The sequence below is a fragment of the Dunckerocampus dactyliophorus genome, chromosome 10 (genome assembly GCF_027744805.1).
Source record: "Dunckerocampus dactyliophorus isolate RoL2022-P2 chromosome 10, RoL_Ddac_1.1, whole genome shotgun sequence".
Taxonomy (NCBI): Eukaryota; Metazoa; Chordata; class Actinopteri; order Syngnathiformes; family Syngnathidae; genus Dunckerocampus; species Dunckerocampus dactyliophorus.
In genome coordinates, this window is record NC_072828.1 from 11,539,601 (window position 1) to 11,557,859 (window position 18,259).

At 41.2% G+C, this 18,259-nt stretch overlaps 1 protein-coding gene across 2 annotated transcripts in view; it reads left to right on the top strand.

Moving 5' to 3' along the window:
• usp24 (ubiquitin specific peptidase 24) overlaps positions 1-18,259 on the top strand; it is a 54,565-nt gene that overhangs the window by 18,448 nt on the left and 17,858 nt on the right. Inside the window, exons 9-39 of one of the 2 annotated variants that reach the window (XM_054789605.1) lie at positions 343-417; positions 623-781; positions 922-1,036; positions 1,521-1,624; positions 1,702-1,809; positions 1,889-1,984; positions 6,274-6,435; positions 8,118-8,204; positions 9,324-9,431; positions 10,500-10,649; positions 10,738-10,869; positions 11,545-11,656; positions 11,746-11,822; positions 11,922-12,062; positions 12,334-12,387; positions 12,471-12,586; positions 12,662-12,728; positions 12,803-12,913; positions 13,036-13,134; positions 13,417-13,590; positions 13,654-13,739; positions 13,920-14,028; positions 14,107-14,262; positions 15,099-15,196; positions 15,278-15,373; positions 15,450-15,672; positions 15,743-15,899; positions 16,038-16,199; positions 16,310-16,380; positions 17,853-18,013; positions 18,088-18,149. In XM_054789605.1, coding sequence (XP_054645580.1) covers positions 343-417; positions 623-781; positions 922-1,036; positions 1,521-1,624; positions 1,702-1,809; positions 1,889-1,984; positions 6,274-6,435; positions 8,118-8,204; positions 9,324-9,431; positions 10,500-10,649; positions 10,738-10,869; positions 11,545-11,656; positions 11,746-11,822; positions 11,922-12,062; positions 12,334-12,387; positions 12,471-12,586; positions 12,662-12,728; positions 12,803-12,913; positions 13,036-13,134; positions 13,417-13,590; positions 13,654-13,739; positions 13,920-14,028; positions 14,107-14,262; positions 15,099-15,196; positions 15,278-15,373; positions 15,450-15,672; positions 15,743-15,899; positions 16,038-16,199; positions 16,310-16,380; positions 17,853-18,013; positions 18,088-18,149 — 3,628 coding nt within the window. The remainder of the gene's footprint in view (positions 1-342; positions 418-622; positions 782-921; positions 1,037-1,520; positions 1,625-1,701; positions 1,810-1,888; positions 1,985-6,273; positions 6,436-8,117; positions 8,205-9,323; positions 9,432-10,499; positions 10,650-10,737; positions 10,870-11,544; positions 11,657-11,745; positions 11,823-11,921; positions 12,063-12,333; positions 12,388-12,470; positions 12,587-12,661; positions 12,729-12,802; positions 12,914-13,035; positions 13,135-13,416; positions 13,591-13,653; positions 13,740-13,919; positions 14,029-14,106; positions 14,263-15,098; positions 15,197-15,277; positions 15,374-15,449; positions 15,673-15,742; positions 15,900-16,037; positions 16,200-16,309; positions 16,381-17,852; positions 18,014-18,087; positions 18,150-18,259) is intronic. The other variant, XM_054789606.1, reaches the window with a different exon arrangement.

Here is an 18,259-nt window from a genome sequence, read left to right on the forward strand (position 1 = left end):
TTGAAAATTGAACCTATTATAATAAACACCTAGTTTACAATTATTTACGTTTTTTTTGGACACCCTGTATTATGAGTTTTCATATTTCAGAAATAACTGCCTCTCTCCAAATATTGCCTGCTTCTAATTAAGGCTATAATTAGCATTTAAAGTTTATGATATCATAAGTAATTGGAGGATACCCGTTGGAATACATTGTGGTAAACAATACATTTGTATGTATTGTTGATGTGACCCATACTGATAGTATGTTGGTATACAGATACTGTATTTGCTGTTTCTATGTGCCTGTTCCCCTTCCACAAAGATAAACAAAGGTCTGGATTGTTTTTTTTGTTCTAGCCTATGCTTGATCCAGTCATCCATAAGATGATCACATATGTACAGAACCTGGAGGAAAAGGACCTCAAAGACAAGGTAGTGTTTTGCATCCTAACGTGATTTTTGCTGTTGATGATGAAGAGGCGAGGCCGCATACAAAGGTCTGTTTTCAATGTCAAGACCACCTCAAGTGGACCTTCTAGAATTTCCAGTAGGGGGTTTTCCACTCCACTGAAACAAAGGATAAAGAATAGAAGAAGAGCTGCTTACTGTATTCTGTAATTTTGTCTCTAAACCGTAGCGACTGGTGAGCATCCCAGACCTCCTGTCGGCCATCAAGCTGTTGTGCATGAAGTTCCAGAGGGACATGGTCACAGTGGTGGATGACCTGCGACTGGACACGCTGCTGCGAATGCTCAAAACCCCCCATTTCTCCACCAAGATGAACTCTCTCAAAGAGGCGAGCCACCACACAAGCACATTTATCCCCAACCAGGACACCCTCCCCCCGCACACACACACACACACACACACACACACACACACGCATGAGTCATTTGTGTTAGTTGGCAGCTTTTGACCCTGTTTTTTGCCTTGCAGGTGACAAAGTTAATAGAGGAGAGTACCGTGGCAAAGACTGTGAAGAACGCCATAGACACAGATAAACTGCTAGACTGGCTGGTGGAGAACTCCGTCCTCTCAATAGCACTGGAGGGTAAGAAGTACAAGAATGAACATTAATTGATTAAAATGAATGTACCTGCCACATCATAATGTGCATCTTATGAGATCCTATACAATACTTACATTTTTACAAAGATTACTAGATGCACTGGCCAATTTTATGTTGCAAATTGGAATTATTCCATCAGAAATGGTATAAAAATGTTTTTTTTTTTATTAAAAAAAGCATTTTAATGACCTTATTAACTACAGTATGATGAAGTGCAGTTCTACAATGTCTGTGATTCGCATTATTAGATGATTACATGTTTGACAGTATTATCTTTTTAAAGGCAGAATGTTTTGATGCAGCGCTGATACTAAATGAGATAAAAATTCTGCAGGTGTACCTAATGTAGTGTCCAGTGAGTGTGTGTAGCCATGTGAATTTCTTTTATACCCACTCAGAAACACTTTGATTAACAAGAAGGACATCAAAATAGGACAGATAAAGGTTTATATTAAATATTTTCCAGGTAACATTGACCAGGCTCAGTACTGTGAGAGAATTAAGGGAATCATTGAGCTGCTTGGAAGTAAACTCTCCCTGGACGAACTATCCAAGATCTGGAAGATACAGGTTAGAATTAAGTCATGTTTTACTCACCTGCAAAATGAACAAATGTCTGACCCGTCGTTTGTATGTTTGTATTTCAGGCAGGCCAGTCGTCAACTGTGATCGAAAACATTCACACCATCATCGCTGCTGCCGCCGTCAAGTTCAACTTCGATCAGCTCACCCACCTGTTTGTGCTGATACAGAAGGTGGTCGACACATTGAATGAGTCACGTTGCTGAATGCATTCTTGTCCTTCTATTAAGAATGTGTGTGACTGTCATTTAGAGCTGGGAGGTTGAGAGTGACCGCGTCAGGCAGAAACTGCTCAGTCTCATCGGTAGGATTGGCAGGGAGGCTCGCTCTGAAACCACCACGGGCAAGGTGAGTTCTACATCTTAACCCAATACATTGGAACCGCTTACAGGGTTTCCCTGAGGATTTTTTCAAGCTGTGGTGGTGCACTGCATGGGAGGCAGAGTGCTGCCACTGTGTCGTGACGCTGCTGCATCGCTGTTCAGAATTTATTTATTTTTTTTAATTTAAATTTACTGTGTGTAGTAATGTCAACATTAGGGTTGTTTTTCACAGGCTTGAACAACAAATGCATTAATGAACTTTAAATATTTTCTCTCGACCTTTCCTTTCTCCTCTTATCTGTCAAGTGCCAACAGGGCATACAGGTGATTCCGGTGCACGTTTTTCAAAATAAAGCATAGTGAAATGTTTTTAGGATATTTGGTATTGATATTTTATTTCAAACTAATTGTGGTCAATATGTAAATAATAGGCTGTACATGTATCTGCATAGCACGGGCATGCTCACACTCAGCCTGTGGGCTACTTTTAATATGACCATGTCCCAAAGATCTACTACTATAAGCATTGAAAATACTGTATATGTATTTACTATAATTATAAATATGAGTATTTATGTACATTGTACATGTATGTCAGGGGTGCACACAATCAAAATGATCTACAGGTACCTCTTACTATAAAGCATATAGCATATATAACATCTAACCGGTAAACTAAACCAGCAACTACTATACTAAATACTCAATCAAAATAGTTGATATCATTCAGTAATTCACAATTCAAATCAATATGGCAAAAAAGATAATTCCTCAATAGTTGTGTACATAAACTGAGTAGTATGTCAGTGAAAACAGCTACCATCCATTATACAGTACACATATTTCATGTATTACGTCCTGTTAGCATTTGGTATCAAACGTTACAGATATTGTATATGAGAAATTAAAAGGCCAGCATGCCCCCGCGACCCTAAAGAGGAGAAGCGGTATAGAAAATGGATGGATGGTATGGACATCATCCTTTGGTCCATACCAAAATGTATTGCATAATTGCATGCATGAATGAACACACGTTTTCCAGTGGGCAAAAAAAAAAAAATCCTCTAAAAAATTGAAGAGTTAAAATGTAGAGCAAAAGTCTTAAACTGTGATGCAAAATGAGAATTTTTGTTCTTCTACGCTGCGATACCCAAATTAACCCTTTGTTTCATGCTATTTGCGCTGGGATAACGGATGTAAGTTTTTGTCAACTTCGTCCTCAACATGCCCGGCATTTCTTTGCCTGCACAGTTGCGCTCTCCTCTGCATGTCCTGCACTGCTCGCATCACCATTCCCCTGTCCCTCCGGAGGATGTTAAATTCATCTCTGATTCGCTGTTCAATGTCGTCGAGGTCATCTGGTGGTGTCACATGCAATTTTTGCTTTGAGATCGCCTCACAGAAAAAAGTCCAACTGTGTCAAATCAGGTGACCTTGGGGGCCATTCCACTGGGCTGTTCAAAGCAATTACATGGTCACCAAAAAGCTCTGTCAGCGGTTACAGTTCTCCTCCGGTGTGGTGGAGCACCATCTTGGGCCCACCAAGTACGTGCCAACCGACCATTTCCTTGAAGACGAAAACGCGGCATTCCTCTGAGAGTACGAACAACATGCTCTTTCAGCATTTGGAGATAATTGTCACCGTTGATGGTGTTGTGGAAAATGTACAGTCCAACAATTAAACCACCAGTCTTGTCGGAATAATCTGGGTATCGCAGAACAAAAATTCTCATTTTGCATCGCAGTTTGGGACCTTTTCTTTAATTAATTAATGCCCTTTAATTTTTTGGAGGATTTTTTTTTTTCCCCCCACCGGAAAACGTGTGTTCAGTCATGCATGCAATTATGCAATAAAATTTGGACCAAAGGATGATACCAACATATGCAAATAAAGAAATTTCATAAAAATATTCAATTGTAACTTTAGTGGCTACTTTTTGGAGAGTCTACTTTTTTTTTTTTTTAAACAATTGACTTTTTTTCCCCCGCATAGCTCGCTGCCACAAATGAACGGATATCTTTTGTTATAGATGTAGGTATTTTACTGCTGAGTTAGTGTATCTGTAATTGGAATAATAAAGATGGAAGTTGCATTATCTGTGTGTGGCTGCTGACATCTGTTCTCCAATTTTTTTGGTTTTTACTGCCGAGGTACAAGAGCAAATCAGGAGGGGCCTTAATGTCAGCTGACTGATGTCATATGACATCTACAAAGTGAGGCTTATGATGTGGGTGACACGCGACCCACACTACATTTGCGATCGCCTGATATAGCATATACACTTCCCTCCAAAAGCTTGAGAATACCTGCAGGTTTAGGAGTGTATGTCCAACCCTAAAAAATATCATTTCCAAGATGTGGCAGCTTTTACTTTACCGTGGCGTTGTGTCACGATCCATAACATGTAGCGGAAACGCTGTCTTAAGTCAAAGACAATCTGTTTAAGCATGCTGATCGACCGGCCGTGAAAACAATTGTCTCCATAGAAAATATTCAAAATAAAACCTCTTTTAGTCGGTCCCGTTAATGTCGACAACCTGTATGTGTTGACCAACTCATGCTGGGAAAAAGTGTCCGCTACAGTGACATAAATGGTCCACTGCTTTTGTCGACATAAAATTTGAGACCCAAAAGGGTCATGTGTGAAAAATGGGTCAGTTTATTTTGACATGTGTTGTAGTATTGTTAACTTCATTGCTAGCAGTGTGAAAAGACAACTGCGACATACAATAACTGTTGTCTAGTTAGCTGTCAGCATTAAAGCATGCACACCTGTTTAGCGCAAAGTAAGCATCAGAATAAACAAACATTGCCATATTAAACTGGATTCTACCACAGCAACAAAATTCACTCATTCCATTTTTTATTTTTATTGTCAGCCACTGGAAGAAACATTTGTGCATGTACGAAAGCTTTATTGTCACTGTAGACAGACAGACAAAATTACCACAGCAGCTTTGTTAGATAAGAGTATATAAGATATCATCACGATGAGGTTTTAAAATCCTTTGTCATCACCCATTCTCTGTATGTCTTTGGTAAAAGTCACAGGTAAATGTGTAAGCAGTGTTTTTTTTTTTTTTGGTTTCCGTTTTGATTATGTCGACACTTTCAAACCGCTAGAATAATGTATAAAGTTAATAATAACTCGTTACCCAAAAACCTAATAAAGTATTTCTCTATCAGAGAGGAGAAATATGATCTTAGAGGAAAATTAAACCTAAAACATTTATATGCGAGAACAACGCTGAAAACCCATAGCATTTCTGTGTGTGGAATTAAATTATGGAACGGATTGAGTAAAGAACTCAAACAATGTACAGAGATGAGCAAATTCAAAAAACAATACAAGCAGTTGATGTTTGCTAAATACAAGGCAGAAGAGTCTTGATTGTTCTGTCAGGTTTGTTATTTTTGGGGGTTTTTTGTTTATAAAAAAAGCTTTGTTCTTTATTTATTTATTTATTTATTTATTTATTTATTTAGTATTGTTATTATTAATGTATATGTGTGTGTGTGTGTGTGTGTGTGTATATATATATATATATATATATATATATATATATATATATATGTGTGTGTGTGTGTGTGTGTGTGTGTGTGTGTGTGTGTGTGTGTGTATATATAATTTTTTTTTTTTTTTTTTTTTTTGGGAGGGCTGTCTTATCTATTATGTATTATCCTGACTATCACAGAAAACATGACATGGAATGCAGGAAGTGAACTACATGTACTGTACAAGATGTAGATTTGGATGGGGGGTAGGATTAAATAAGATTTGCTTCTTCCTACTCCTTTTGGACATGAGGAACTGTGAAATAATGATAATGATTCATGAGATGTATTCCATTGTAACCTTCATGTTCAAATAAACTAAACCAAACAACTGCTTGTATCAACGTCAGTCAGCCAGTCCAAGGGGCGGCGACTTAAATGGGTTCTATTATACAAATAATATGTTCAACTGTCAATCTTTATGAATATCTATATGTAGCGTAACATTCAATTCTGTGTAAAAATAAGTTAACCACTGTTAATATTAAAAGTGAGTCCGATGACTGTTGCAAAAAGCCAAAGAAAAAGCAAAACACATGCAGTCATTCATTTGATGCTCACTGAACTGAGAACTGGTGATGCGCTGGCGTCGCACGTGATGTCATGCATGACAGTGGTTAAACTACAGAGTTATGCAACTTCCTAGGCATCATTTTGCTTGAATTCTAAAGGTTTAACTGTATTTGGAATGCCTCATTCAATCTATAGCCTCAAACTCTGTACGTAAACATGCTCATTGTGTGTGTGTGTGTGTTCAGGTCCTGGAGGTGCTGTGGGAGCTGGCACACCTCCCCACCCTGCCCACCAGCCTAGTTCAGCAGGCTCTGGAGGAGCACCTGGGGATTCTGAGCGACGCGTACGCCGTCAAGGAGACCGTGAAGCGCAGCTACATCATAAAATGTATCGAGGACATCAAGAAGGTGGGTGGGGCAGCCATGGTGTTCTTTGTTGACTTTATTTGCTCCTCAAGTAGACACATTGATTGTGTTGTTTTTTTATGGATATAAACTAGACAAGGTCGCTCAGAGTTCAGCAGGTTCAATGGGTTTAAAGCTAACATTTCATTTTCATTCGAAGCTAGTGTGTCTTTGTTAACTGCATGTGGAGTTTGTTTATGGTGTGGTGTGTAAACGAGTCGGGCCACTCAACAAAAATGCTAAAGTGTAACAATTCTAATAGCATGTGAAACAAAAGTAAATTTTTACTCAAATATATTGAGATTGGCCTTGCGTCAAAGCGAAGATAATCATACTGTAATGGCTTTGCCAGAAGATTGATTGTAACAATAAAGGTTTATGATGGTTTATGCTTCTGCGTAGCCACGCCATCCCTTCCCCCACAGTTCTGAACCTTTTGAAGTGTCATGCAGTTCTCCGGCGAAACGCTAGAGGCAGTGTTTTTCAGTGAGTCAACTCTGTGAGCAACTACGGCACTTACTAACTATTCAGCTTCATTGCGTCCTTTTGTCAATGGCAGGTAAAGAAAGGAGATGGAAAGGTGCACATTGTAACTGACCAATTTGTTACAACAGTCACTTTTCTTGCAAATGTTGATCTTAAATCAGAGATGGCTACATGCCCTCTAAACTAGTCGTATACAGTACATACAGGATATGATGTACTAAAAGCCAAACATTCACAGCCCTTTTGGTCCACTTCTCCACGGCTCAAGGTTTGATTTTATTGTCGGTACATGTCAAGCTACACAGGAGGGTTTGGAGGGGGAGGAGCGTGCGCTGGCGCCTTGACGCAGAAGTATAAACCAGCATTAAGCATCCCATTGTTATATGATGTTGTCAGTCAATTACTGGTCAACGACAGCTTTTACCGACATGCTGTTACCTCCAGGCAACACATTTATGTGCTGTTTTGTTACAGTGGAACCTCTAAAGTTGAGTAAAAATATTTCTTGATGCTGGTTGACTTCCATAACAAATTATCTCATAGGAAATAATGTAAAGTGAATTAATGTGTTGAAGGCCATCATAAAACCCTTAACTGTACCGGCGATGTTTTAAGTCACATATTAACATTCTTAACTGTCATACAAATATAAAAATAAGTTACGCACTGTATAATAAAACTAAAATCAAGTAAAACTACTCTTTGAATCGAAGCAGAGTAATACTGTCACCAAGTGGCCGTTTACAGGTATTGCTGCAATTAGTAAGGCCTTGTAGTATTTCATTAATTGTATTGTTTGTAGGCAGCCAGGCTCTCAGTAAAATCTGCTGGTTCTATGGTTATCATCACACTTTTCCTCTTTGCTACCACTGGTACCCTTCGCCAAAAAACACAAAAAGCCAAAGGCTTTTTTTTTTTTTTAAAAGCTAATCCTTTCGATGCTCACTGAGCTGGAGTCCCACAAAATTTGATGATGTGACACATTCATGAATTGTCAAGTTTTATTTGAATTTCGAGGCGTGCTTTTGCACATTTTTTTTTTGCTGAACTCCAAGTTGTTTGACTAGAAGTTCCACTGCACCACAAGAAATAAAAAAAAAGAGGGTTCATTGTGCCCTTCGTGTTTTGATGCGATGACGTCCACTGTTGGTTGGGTTTTGTGTTGAAGCCCTGCCTCAAATGAAATGTGTGCTGTCCAGACTCAGGAGGACCCAAAAGGCAACGACAGTCAAAGTTCATTTTTCACTGGCTCTTGGGGAAAGAGGAAATCTATGTCTGTTGCCAAAGTAAGAAAAGACAAAATTTCCCCATAATCCCATCAACCTTCTCTGTTTCTGCTTCACGCCTGCCAACCAATCACTGAGGAGGGTCGGGGGTGGGGTACTTTCATTGGTCACAGGTTGATAATTTCACCCTTGATTTTAACATGAGTGGAGTCAACCAGGTGTATGTTAAAGGGATAGTTAGAATTTTTTTACATAAAGTTGTATGACATCCCCATCAGCAGTGTAGTCCATCAACAGTGACTTGCCCTCCACTTGGTCCCGTGAGTCCAGTTCTGGTCAGATTTCGGTGATAAATGTAGTTCCGGTTGTTAAAGTAAAGCTAATGCACGCTATCAGCGATCTATTATTGCCACGAGCGTTTCAGCCATTTTTACGTATGAGTTTCACAGCGGATGAAGATGCGAGTGTTACAGTCATCTTCATCACATACACAACAATGGACAGCCGATAGCACACATTAATACGACATCAGAGAAAGTAAAGCCGAGCGATGACTGACTTTTGTGAGGAGGCATTTTGTCATGCAAATGTATTACTTTTTCAAACACATATTGTTTTGAGAAGCCAAACTTTTTACTTAAGTAGCCAAACCAAAACAAGGCTCACTGGACCAAGTGTGTGGGTAAGCCACTGTTGGTGGACTACACTGCTGATGGGGATGTCATACAACTTCATGTCAAAAAAATGCAGAACTATCCCTTTAGTTTTGGTTCTGGCACTTGCTAATGATGACACAGCGGTGTTGATCTCTGGTTTGGATGATGTACTTACCTGTCGGATAAGTGGTGAGCTTTTTTGGTGGGAGCGCTTGCACGTTTGCAAAGATGAAGCCCATCACAGTCAAGGTTGCACACAGCAAATTTAGCTTATTTGACTTTTCATTATAAATTTTCCATCATGTTTGCATTCCTGGCTATGATTGTCTTCCTCACACTGGCCTTACTACAAAAATGCAACATCTGTGACGGTGACTTAAGCATAATCTGTAATAATAAGCTATTGGTAAACACCATCACAGTCCTGTGTTTTGTAGTTAGTGCTCCATTGCTCACTATTTGCCAGCGGTTGTTTAACCATCCGGGCTGTGTGTGTTTTCATGTGCGTGCGTGTACACGACAGGCTTCCCAGCAGAGCAGTCCTCAGGCGGTTTGGGTCGTACCCGCTCTCCGTCAGCTGCACGAGATCACCCGCTCCTTCATCAAACAGACCTACCAGAAGCAAGACAAGGTAACACAAAAAATTACTATTAATAGTACACAATTTGCATCCGTTCACAGGCTGTACAGTGCCAAAGCAGCAGGTGGCACCGTAACACGTTACTGTTAGTTTTAGCAAGTAATAAGGAAAGCACTCCTGTCCTATTGAGGATTTTTGACAAGCATTTTTTGCAGAAGATTCCAAAAAACAGCAGAGCACTCCTGTCATATGCAGGAGCTTTGACTAGCGTTTTTGCAGTAGGTCCTTAAAACAGCAGTGCAATCCGGTTATATGGGTTTGAAGATCTTTGACTGAAGTACAGTGTATTTATTTTTTCCGTTAGGTTCTTGAAACAGCAGAGCACTTCTATCATATGGAGGATCATTGGCTAGTTCTTTTCCACTTTTTCATTCAAAACAACAGCACTCTTGTCACATTGACGCTCTTTGAATGGTGTTTTTGCAGTAGGTCCTTAAAACAGGAGTACACTCCTGTCACATACAGAATTTGGACTAGCTTGTTTTTGATCAGTAGGTGCTTAAAAATAGCAGAGCACTCCTGTCGTATGGGTTTGAGGATCTTTGACTACTATTTTTTTCCCATTAGGTTCTTAAAACAGCAGAGCACACCTATCATATGGAGGATCTATAGTTAGTGTTTTTCCAGTAGGTCGTTCAAAAGCACTCTTGTCACATTGACGCTCTGTGAATGGTGTTTTTGACGCTCCTGTCATATTGAAAATCTTTGACTAGGATTTTTGAAGATCTTTGACTAGGGTTTTTGCTGTACTTCCATTAAAAACAGTAGCACACTAATGTCATGTAGAAGATCTTTGACAAGTATTTTCATAGTATATTCCAAAAAACAGCAGCACACTTCGATCGCATCATTGCTAGACAAAAATGATGAAGGACTCCAAGATAGAGACCAAGAGATTATTTTTGAAAGGATTGAATAATTTTATGAGGAATCATAGCAGTACTTCAGCTGATTTAGAGCTGAACCTCAGAAGAAATACCGAGAAACTTGGTGTGAGGATGCATATTGCTATATCATTTGTATTTTGCATGTAAACACCACACAATGTTTTCCCTTCAGAGCATTATCCAGGACCTGAAGAAGAACTTTGAGATTGTCAAGCTTATCACAGGATCTCTTGTTTGCTGCCATCGTCTGGCTGTGACTGCTGCGGGAAACTGTTGTCTGTCAGGCTCCACGCTGGTGGATGGACGATACACCTACCAGGAGGTTTGTTGGATTTTCTTTGTCATGGTTCAGTTTAAGCCTTATCTACTGTTAATGCAATCATCTCATCTGCTTCTAAATCTATAATCAGTATCTGGACAGCCACCTGCGCTTCCTAGCTTTCTTCCTCCAGGAGGCCAGCCTCTACCTGGTCTGGAACAGGGCCAAAGAGATATGGGAGTGCCTGGTGTTTGGCCCGGATGTTTGTGAATTGGACCGTGAGGTATGCAGACAGCTAAGCAAATAAATGCAAACCTGTGACTGTGTCTCTCCTGGTGGGAACTCTTGAAGGAAAACATTTTGTGTGTTAATTACAGTTCTTGATCTTCAGTATAAACTGAATTAACTTGATTAATTTACAGTATCATATATACAGTAATGGAAAAAACTATTAGACCACCCTTGTTTTTTCACTTTCTTGTTCATTTGAATGTCTGATACAACTAAAAGGTACATTTGTTTAGACAAATATAACAATGACAACAAAAATAGCTCATAAGAGTTAATTTTGTTGGCAGTACAATGCTGTAGCTATTCATGTAAAAACCATGGAAGTTGCAAAATATTGGCTCTTAAAGTAAACTCTTATGAGCTATATTTGTTATCATCACTATATTTGTCCAAACGAATGTACCTTTAGTTGTACCAGGCATTAAAATGGCTCAATAAACTGAAGAAACAAGGGTGGTCTAATCATTTTTTCCATGACTGTATTTGTCAGATTATTAAGGGGCTTGTAGTTTTCCAACTTCCCCACTAGGTAGTGCAATGACACTTTCAAAAAAAATCCCAAAGATGTGCAGTGGGATAGTTTGTGGACCTCTATGACCATCATGCATGTCTTATTGCTCACCATCTATTTGTACTCTTGTGCATTTTGTGTCATCTTTTTTTCCAGATGTGTTTCGAGTGGTTTACCAAAGGCCGGCATGACCTAGAGAGTGACGTCCAGCAGCAGCTCTTCAAGGAGAAGATACTGAAACTGGAGCCGTATGAGATCACAATGAACGGTTAGACACTCTTTTATTGACCTGGGCAAACTACTTGATATTTGAGTATTTCATGCACCTTCTAATGTTGCTAATGCGCATCCCTCAAGGTTTCAATCTGTTTAAGACCTTCTTTGAGAACGTCAATCTGTGTGATCATAGACTGAAACGCCAAGGAACTCAGCTGGTCTGTCTTCACGCACACATTTCCTCCATGTCATGTTTCTTAAATGAACACGGCTAAAAATAAGGCTGATCCCTTATGTGTTAAACGTTGTCGTTATAGTGTGTGGAGCGCCTTGACCTGGCAGGGATGGATTTTATCTGGCGCATCGCCATGGAAACCCCTGACGAAGAGATAGCCAATGAAGCAATCCTGCTCATTATCACATATAGCTACACAAATCTCAATCCCAAGATGAAGAAGGTCAGTATGTGTCCGCTAATATATACTGTATACGTACATAATATCGTATACAGTATACTGTATTATACGGTATGTCCTTGTATCCGCTACCAGCTTTCATGTGTGTTTGAGTCGAAATGATGTTTCTTTTTATCTGTTAAGAGCTTAGATTGTAGTTTGTAAACAAAGTCGAGCCCTGGTGAAGGTCTTTGTTCTCTCAATTCTCTTTTAATGACGAATATAGCAAGCATTAAGTATGTGTTTCTCTGACCTCAACATATCCTCCTCGCAGGATTCGGTGTCTTTGCACAAGAAGTTCATTGCTGATTGTTACAAAAGACTCGAGGTGAGTGGTGCACTGCATTCCTCTTGACGGCTGATTGTGCCTCTTTTTCGTTGTTGCTAAAAAGCACTCTCATTTGCTATCAGGCAGCCAGCTCAGCCCTGGGTGGGCCGACTCTGACGCACGCTGTTACTAGAGCCACCAAGATGCTGACAGCCACCGCCATGCCGACGGTGGCCACATCTGTACAATCGCCATCCAGGTAAAGTTTAGGGAAAGCCCTGGAATGATCAGTTTTAGATCTTAATCAACTAAATTTCCTCGTGTTCTTCTCTAGATCCACTAAGCTGGTTATAATAGAGAGACTGCTGCTGTTGGCCGAGCGCTATGTCATTACTATTGAGGTAGGTAGGCCACACCTCTTCTTCCGTTGTCATTCAGTCAATGTACAAGAGCAATGAATACTCTTACTTTGCAGGATATGTACTCTGTTCCTCGCACTATTCTACCTCATGGGGCTTCGTTCAATGGACACCCTGTCACTCTTCACATCACATACGAGTCAACCAAAGACATGTTCACCTTAGAGGTATTCGCACTGTTGGTGCTCTTTAACCCACGTTTTTTGATTAGCATCTCTAGAGGAAATCTCTCGCCTCTCGCTCGCTCTCACTCTCTCACTCTCACTCTCTGTGTCCTTTGTGCTTGCAGACCCACAGTAATGAGACGATAGGAAGCATCCGGTGGAAGATATCTGAGCACTTGAGCTGTCCAGTGGATAATGTCCAGATCTTTGCCAATGATAGCGTGGTATGTGTCAATTACTGTAACTGATAGGAGCTCTGTGTTCTTCTTTTATTTTTTTAAGATACTATTTTTATCTGTCACTCCCTCATTAAAGTATTGTACTCCTCTCCCAGTCATGTGTTTCTCCTGAAGCCAATGTAAATTCTTCCCAGCGCTGCCTTCTCCATTTGGCTTAAAGCGCCGTCCGAGTGGCAGGGGGAAACACAACCGTAAAACAACATCCCTGTTTTTATTTTATTTTTCTCTCATTCAATCCCGCTTCGCTGTCCCTTCACCTCGTGTTAGTTGACCATGAATCGGGACCAGAAACTACTATCCCAGTTGGGCTTTAGTGACGAGCAGAGCCTGACAGTGAAGAGCTCGGGCACGGGCACTCCCTCGGGCAGCTCTGAGTCTTCTGCCTCCGCCTCCAGCAGTTCCAGCTCAGCCGTCTTCAACACTGCCTATGCCCTGGAGCAGGTATAACTAGAGGGGGACTTACTTGGGCACCATAGGTTGGTACTAATACCATTGTTTCATCAGGAGAAGTCTCTGCCCGGTGTGGTCATGGCATTGGTGTGCAATGTGTTTGAGATGCTTTACCAGCTGGCCAACTTGGACGAATCCAGGTAAGAAAGAAAAGACTCACCTGCACATTCTAATTAGACCTTTCTAATTAGATTAGATTTGCCTTTACAAAGATAACACTTTTGAGCTCCAATGGCAGAGATGTATTCAGTGAACAATATCTTTATTATTGTGTGTCTATTATAACGCGATTTACAGCTTCATGTTTTGTGTCTTCTCAGGATCACACTGCGTGTGAGAAAGCTGCTCCTACTCATCCCTACAGATCCAGAGGTGCAGGACGCTCTCGATAACTTTGTTCCCAAAGAATCCAGCGTGTGGAGCCACCAGGTACGCTCCATAAGATGCGGTCTAGGGACGCACGTTTGCCTTCTCTCATCACTGTTTTTGTACTTCTGTCTTTTGTAGAAGACACTGTTCACCCTCGGCCCAGGGACAGGCTCTCGCTCTCCATCCATGGCCTCCAAGCAGCAGCACCAGCCCAGTGCAACTTCCATCCTGGAGTCTTTGTTCAGATCCTCAGCCCCGGGCATGTCCACCTTTCGAGTGCTCTACAACCTGGAGGTACACATACACATACTCACACATTGCCAACTAATTTTGACCTTTTTAATTGAAGCTATAGCAGCGTGTTTTAAAGTGTGAGGCGGGCCTTCCATTGAAGTTGCTACAATACTGGGTTTTCACCTGGGTTTAGCTTGTGATGTGAAATTCTCTGTCAAAACACGAGGGGCTGTCAACTCAGTGGAGAATCATGGCCTGTTAACTTTCTTTGTCGCGCGTGAACAATGGCAATTCAAGAGAGACGGGGAGTGTTATAGGAGCTGGAACTTATCAACATGTTACAACAGTCACTTTTATTGCAAATATTGACACAAAGGTTTTTGCGAAGTTGAGTTGTACGCCCTCTCAACGACTTGCAAACAGACAGGAAATTACAAGCTGACTAATCATTGCCTTTACAGTCCACGACGTGAGATTTGATTTTTTTGGGAGGTGCACGTCACACTACAGAAGGATGTTTGGAGGGGGAGGAGCGTATGCTGGCACCTTGACACAGGAACATAATCCAGGTTTAAGAAAAGTGGAATGGAGTGTCACTGGAAGTCTTTTTTTTTTTTTTTTTTAACTCAAGTCGGATGTATACCAACATAATTGAAAGTCTTCACACTGAAATACTACATAACTATTTATTACTGTTTTTAAGATTATGCTCCATTTTGCCATTTAACACACTCTGTTCTGCATTTAAAATTGCATGTTAATGCTAGTTCCATAATCTTGCAATACCATATTATTTTGATACATCTAATTTCATTATATTGTGTCAATGTAGTATACCCAATGAGTGGATATACTGTATAACCAAACAAGATGGATAAATAATATTTCTGTCTTAGGTGTTGAGTTCCAAACTCATGCCCACATCTGATGACGAGATGGCTAAAACCAGCAGCAAGTCCTTCTGTGAGAACTTCCTCAAAGCTGGAGGCCTCAGGTAGTTGGTACAGTCAATTAATCTATATTTCTGGATTTAGTTTGAGCCCTAACAGTAGTTTGTCATTGTTCTTGCTGGCAGTCTGGTGGTGAATGTGATGCAAAGAGACTCCATCCCATCAGAGGTGGACTATGAGACCCGACAAGGAGTCTACTCCATCTGCCTTCAGTTGGCCAGGTACAGCACACCTCTGTGTTATCATCTTGTTGCTAGGATGGCACACTCTCTCATCCTCAACTGGTCGTATCTACAGGTTTCTTTTGGTTGGCCAGAGCATGCCCGCAGTGCTGGATGAAGATGTCATCCGTGATGGCGACGCGCTGTCGTCCCGCCCGTTCCGTAACGCAGGGCGCAGTGGGCGCCAGCTCTCGCTCTGCGCGACTCCGGAGAAGTCCTCGTACAGACAAATGTCACTGTCTGAGCGCTCGTCCATCAGGGTGGAGGAGATCATACCTGCTGCCCGTGTGGCTATTCAGGTAAGGAAACACAAAAACAGCAACGCGCCGGCATCATCATCTGCAGCTACAACATTTGTGATCTCTCCAGACTATGGAGGTTGGTGACTTCACCTCCACCGTGGCCTGTTTCATGCGACTGACCTGGGCTGCGGCTGCAGGGCGCCTGGATCTGGTTGGCAGCCCACAGCCAATCAGGGAGACCCATGGTGCACTTCTGCCGCAGGGAGTTCGAACGAGTAGCACAGGTGAGAGAGGGCACATTGTGAGTAGGAGATGCTTACTGAGAACTCTAAAGGTGTGGTGGCAGCAGAAACAGAACTAGAATGTGTAGTTGCTAATTAACTGGATGAGGAGGTGAGCTAATGTTTGGTGTTCGATTGCAGGAAGTAACTGCAGCTCCAGCAGCGAGGGCGAAGCCACGCCAACGGCACTGCACGCTGGAATATGTGTGCGACAGCAGAGTGTCTCCATAAAAGATGCCATCATTGCCCGGGAGGCTTTGTCGCTCCTGGTCACCTGTCTGCAGTTGCGCTGTCAGCAGCTGTGTAAGGATGAAATAAGACCAGCACCAACATTCTCGTCATGGTCACATTTTTTGTTAGGATTTTATCCTTAAACCTGTTTACATTTTGTGTTGATTGCTTTCTTTCCACAGCCTCTTTTTATAACCTGCCCTCAGTAAATGACTTCATCATTGATGTACTGCTGGGATCTCCCAGTGGAGAGGTATGTCCACGCGAATATCCACACCAGTAGCATTAGTCCACATGAGAAGGCAAATGAACACCCCTAATCAAACTTTTAACACCAGTTGAAAAATTGCAAGAATTTACATTTTGAACTGTTGAATCTTAAGAAGATTTTAAGCAGAGCTTCAAAATGCAAAAAGAAGAAATGGGAGTGAGACAAAAAAAAAGTTTTAGTGAGCTATTTTTTGCAAACAAGCATTAAAGTGAAATAGGCTTATTACCTGATCAAACGTTTATGACCATACCCTTTAAAAAATGTGGATTCAATGTAATTTTCTGTCAGGTATTCACACTGTCATGATCCCTTGATGGCAAAGGCAAAAAAGCTTTCTCTCTTTGAAACTGGTCGGATTGTTGAGCTGCATAAGCAAGGCCTCTTGGAGCGCACCATTGCTGCTGAGGTTGGACCGAGTAAGACAGTATTGTCAATTTCTTAAAAGATCTTGAGCGTTATGGTTATGGAAAAAGTCTGGAAGACCCAAAAAAGAGCTGGAGGATCTGATTGGTTGTCTATCAAGACATGGGACGATCCTCGGCCAAAATGAAGGTTGTTAATAGTGCCGAGTACAGTCCAATAACCATCGGACAGCATCTGCGAGGGAAGGGTTTTATGAACAAAAAACACCTTCAAAGACCTTATCTCCTTCAATGCCACAAAATTACCCGTTTGGAATTTGACAGAGCACCAAACATGGGACATTGAAGGGTGTGTGTTCCCCTGATCTAAATCCAATTGAGAACATTTGGGGATGGATGGCAAGGAAAGTTTACAAAATGGACATCAGTTCCAGACAGTGGATGCCCTCCGTGAAGCTATCTGCACCACCTGAAGCAACATATCCACTAGTCTCCTGGAAAACACTGGCATCAAGCATGCCCAAACCAATTTTTGAGGTGATAAACAAGAATGGTGCAGCTACTCACTACTTTTTTGAACATTTTATTTCTATTTTATGGAGGTTTTGGTGATTTTTTTAGCTAACTTTGAGCTAACTTTTGATCAGCCTATTTCAGTTTAATGATTGTTTACATACGCAATTTTTTTTTTGTCTCACTCCCATTTCTTCTTTGTGCATTTTGAAGCTCTAATTAGAACATCCTTAACTTCCAACAGTAAAAAATGTAAATGCTTGCAATTTTTCAACTGGTCTTAAAATTTTGATCAAGAGTGTATTTACAATCCCAAGGCCAAACGTATAAATTCCAGACCACGGACATACTGCACTAGCAAGCTTGTTGCTGTGTGGAGCATGTAATCGCTCACGCACCGACATCATTATCAGGAGAAAACCTCATACCTATATGAACTGATATCTCATTTTTATGACCTACATCGGTCGGACTATATTATCTGACATCCCTGAACATGAACCCAAAGGCAGTCAACGACCAAATGTACAAAATACATGTTTTTTGTAACACTTGTCATCTGTTTCCCGCCTCTCTCAGATTCGCCGTGTCGCTTGTGATCAGCTGTACACTCTGAGCCAGTCGGACACGTCAGGCTTCCCCGACGTGCAGAAGCCCAATTTGTTCCTGCTCTCGGTCATCCTCACCGCCCAACTGCCGTTGTGGAGTCCCACTTCAGTAATGAGAGGGGTCAACCAGAGGTAATTATTAGAGAATCAAAGGGATGAAAAATCGATGGTGCCGTCTCAAATTGTTGGTTCTTTTTTACGGTCAGATTGCTGTCCCAGTGCACCGAGTACTTTGACCTGCGATGTCAGCTACTGGATGATTTAACAAGTAAGATATTAATGACTCGTGCTGCCGTTCCAGTAATGTGGATGCACAAGCCCAAACACAACAGGACAACACACTCTGACTCTGCCTTACCTTATTCTGCTAACCCACAT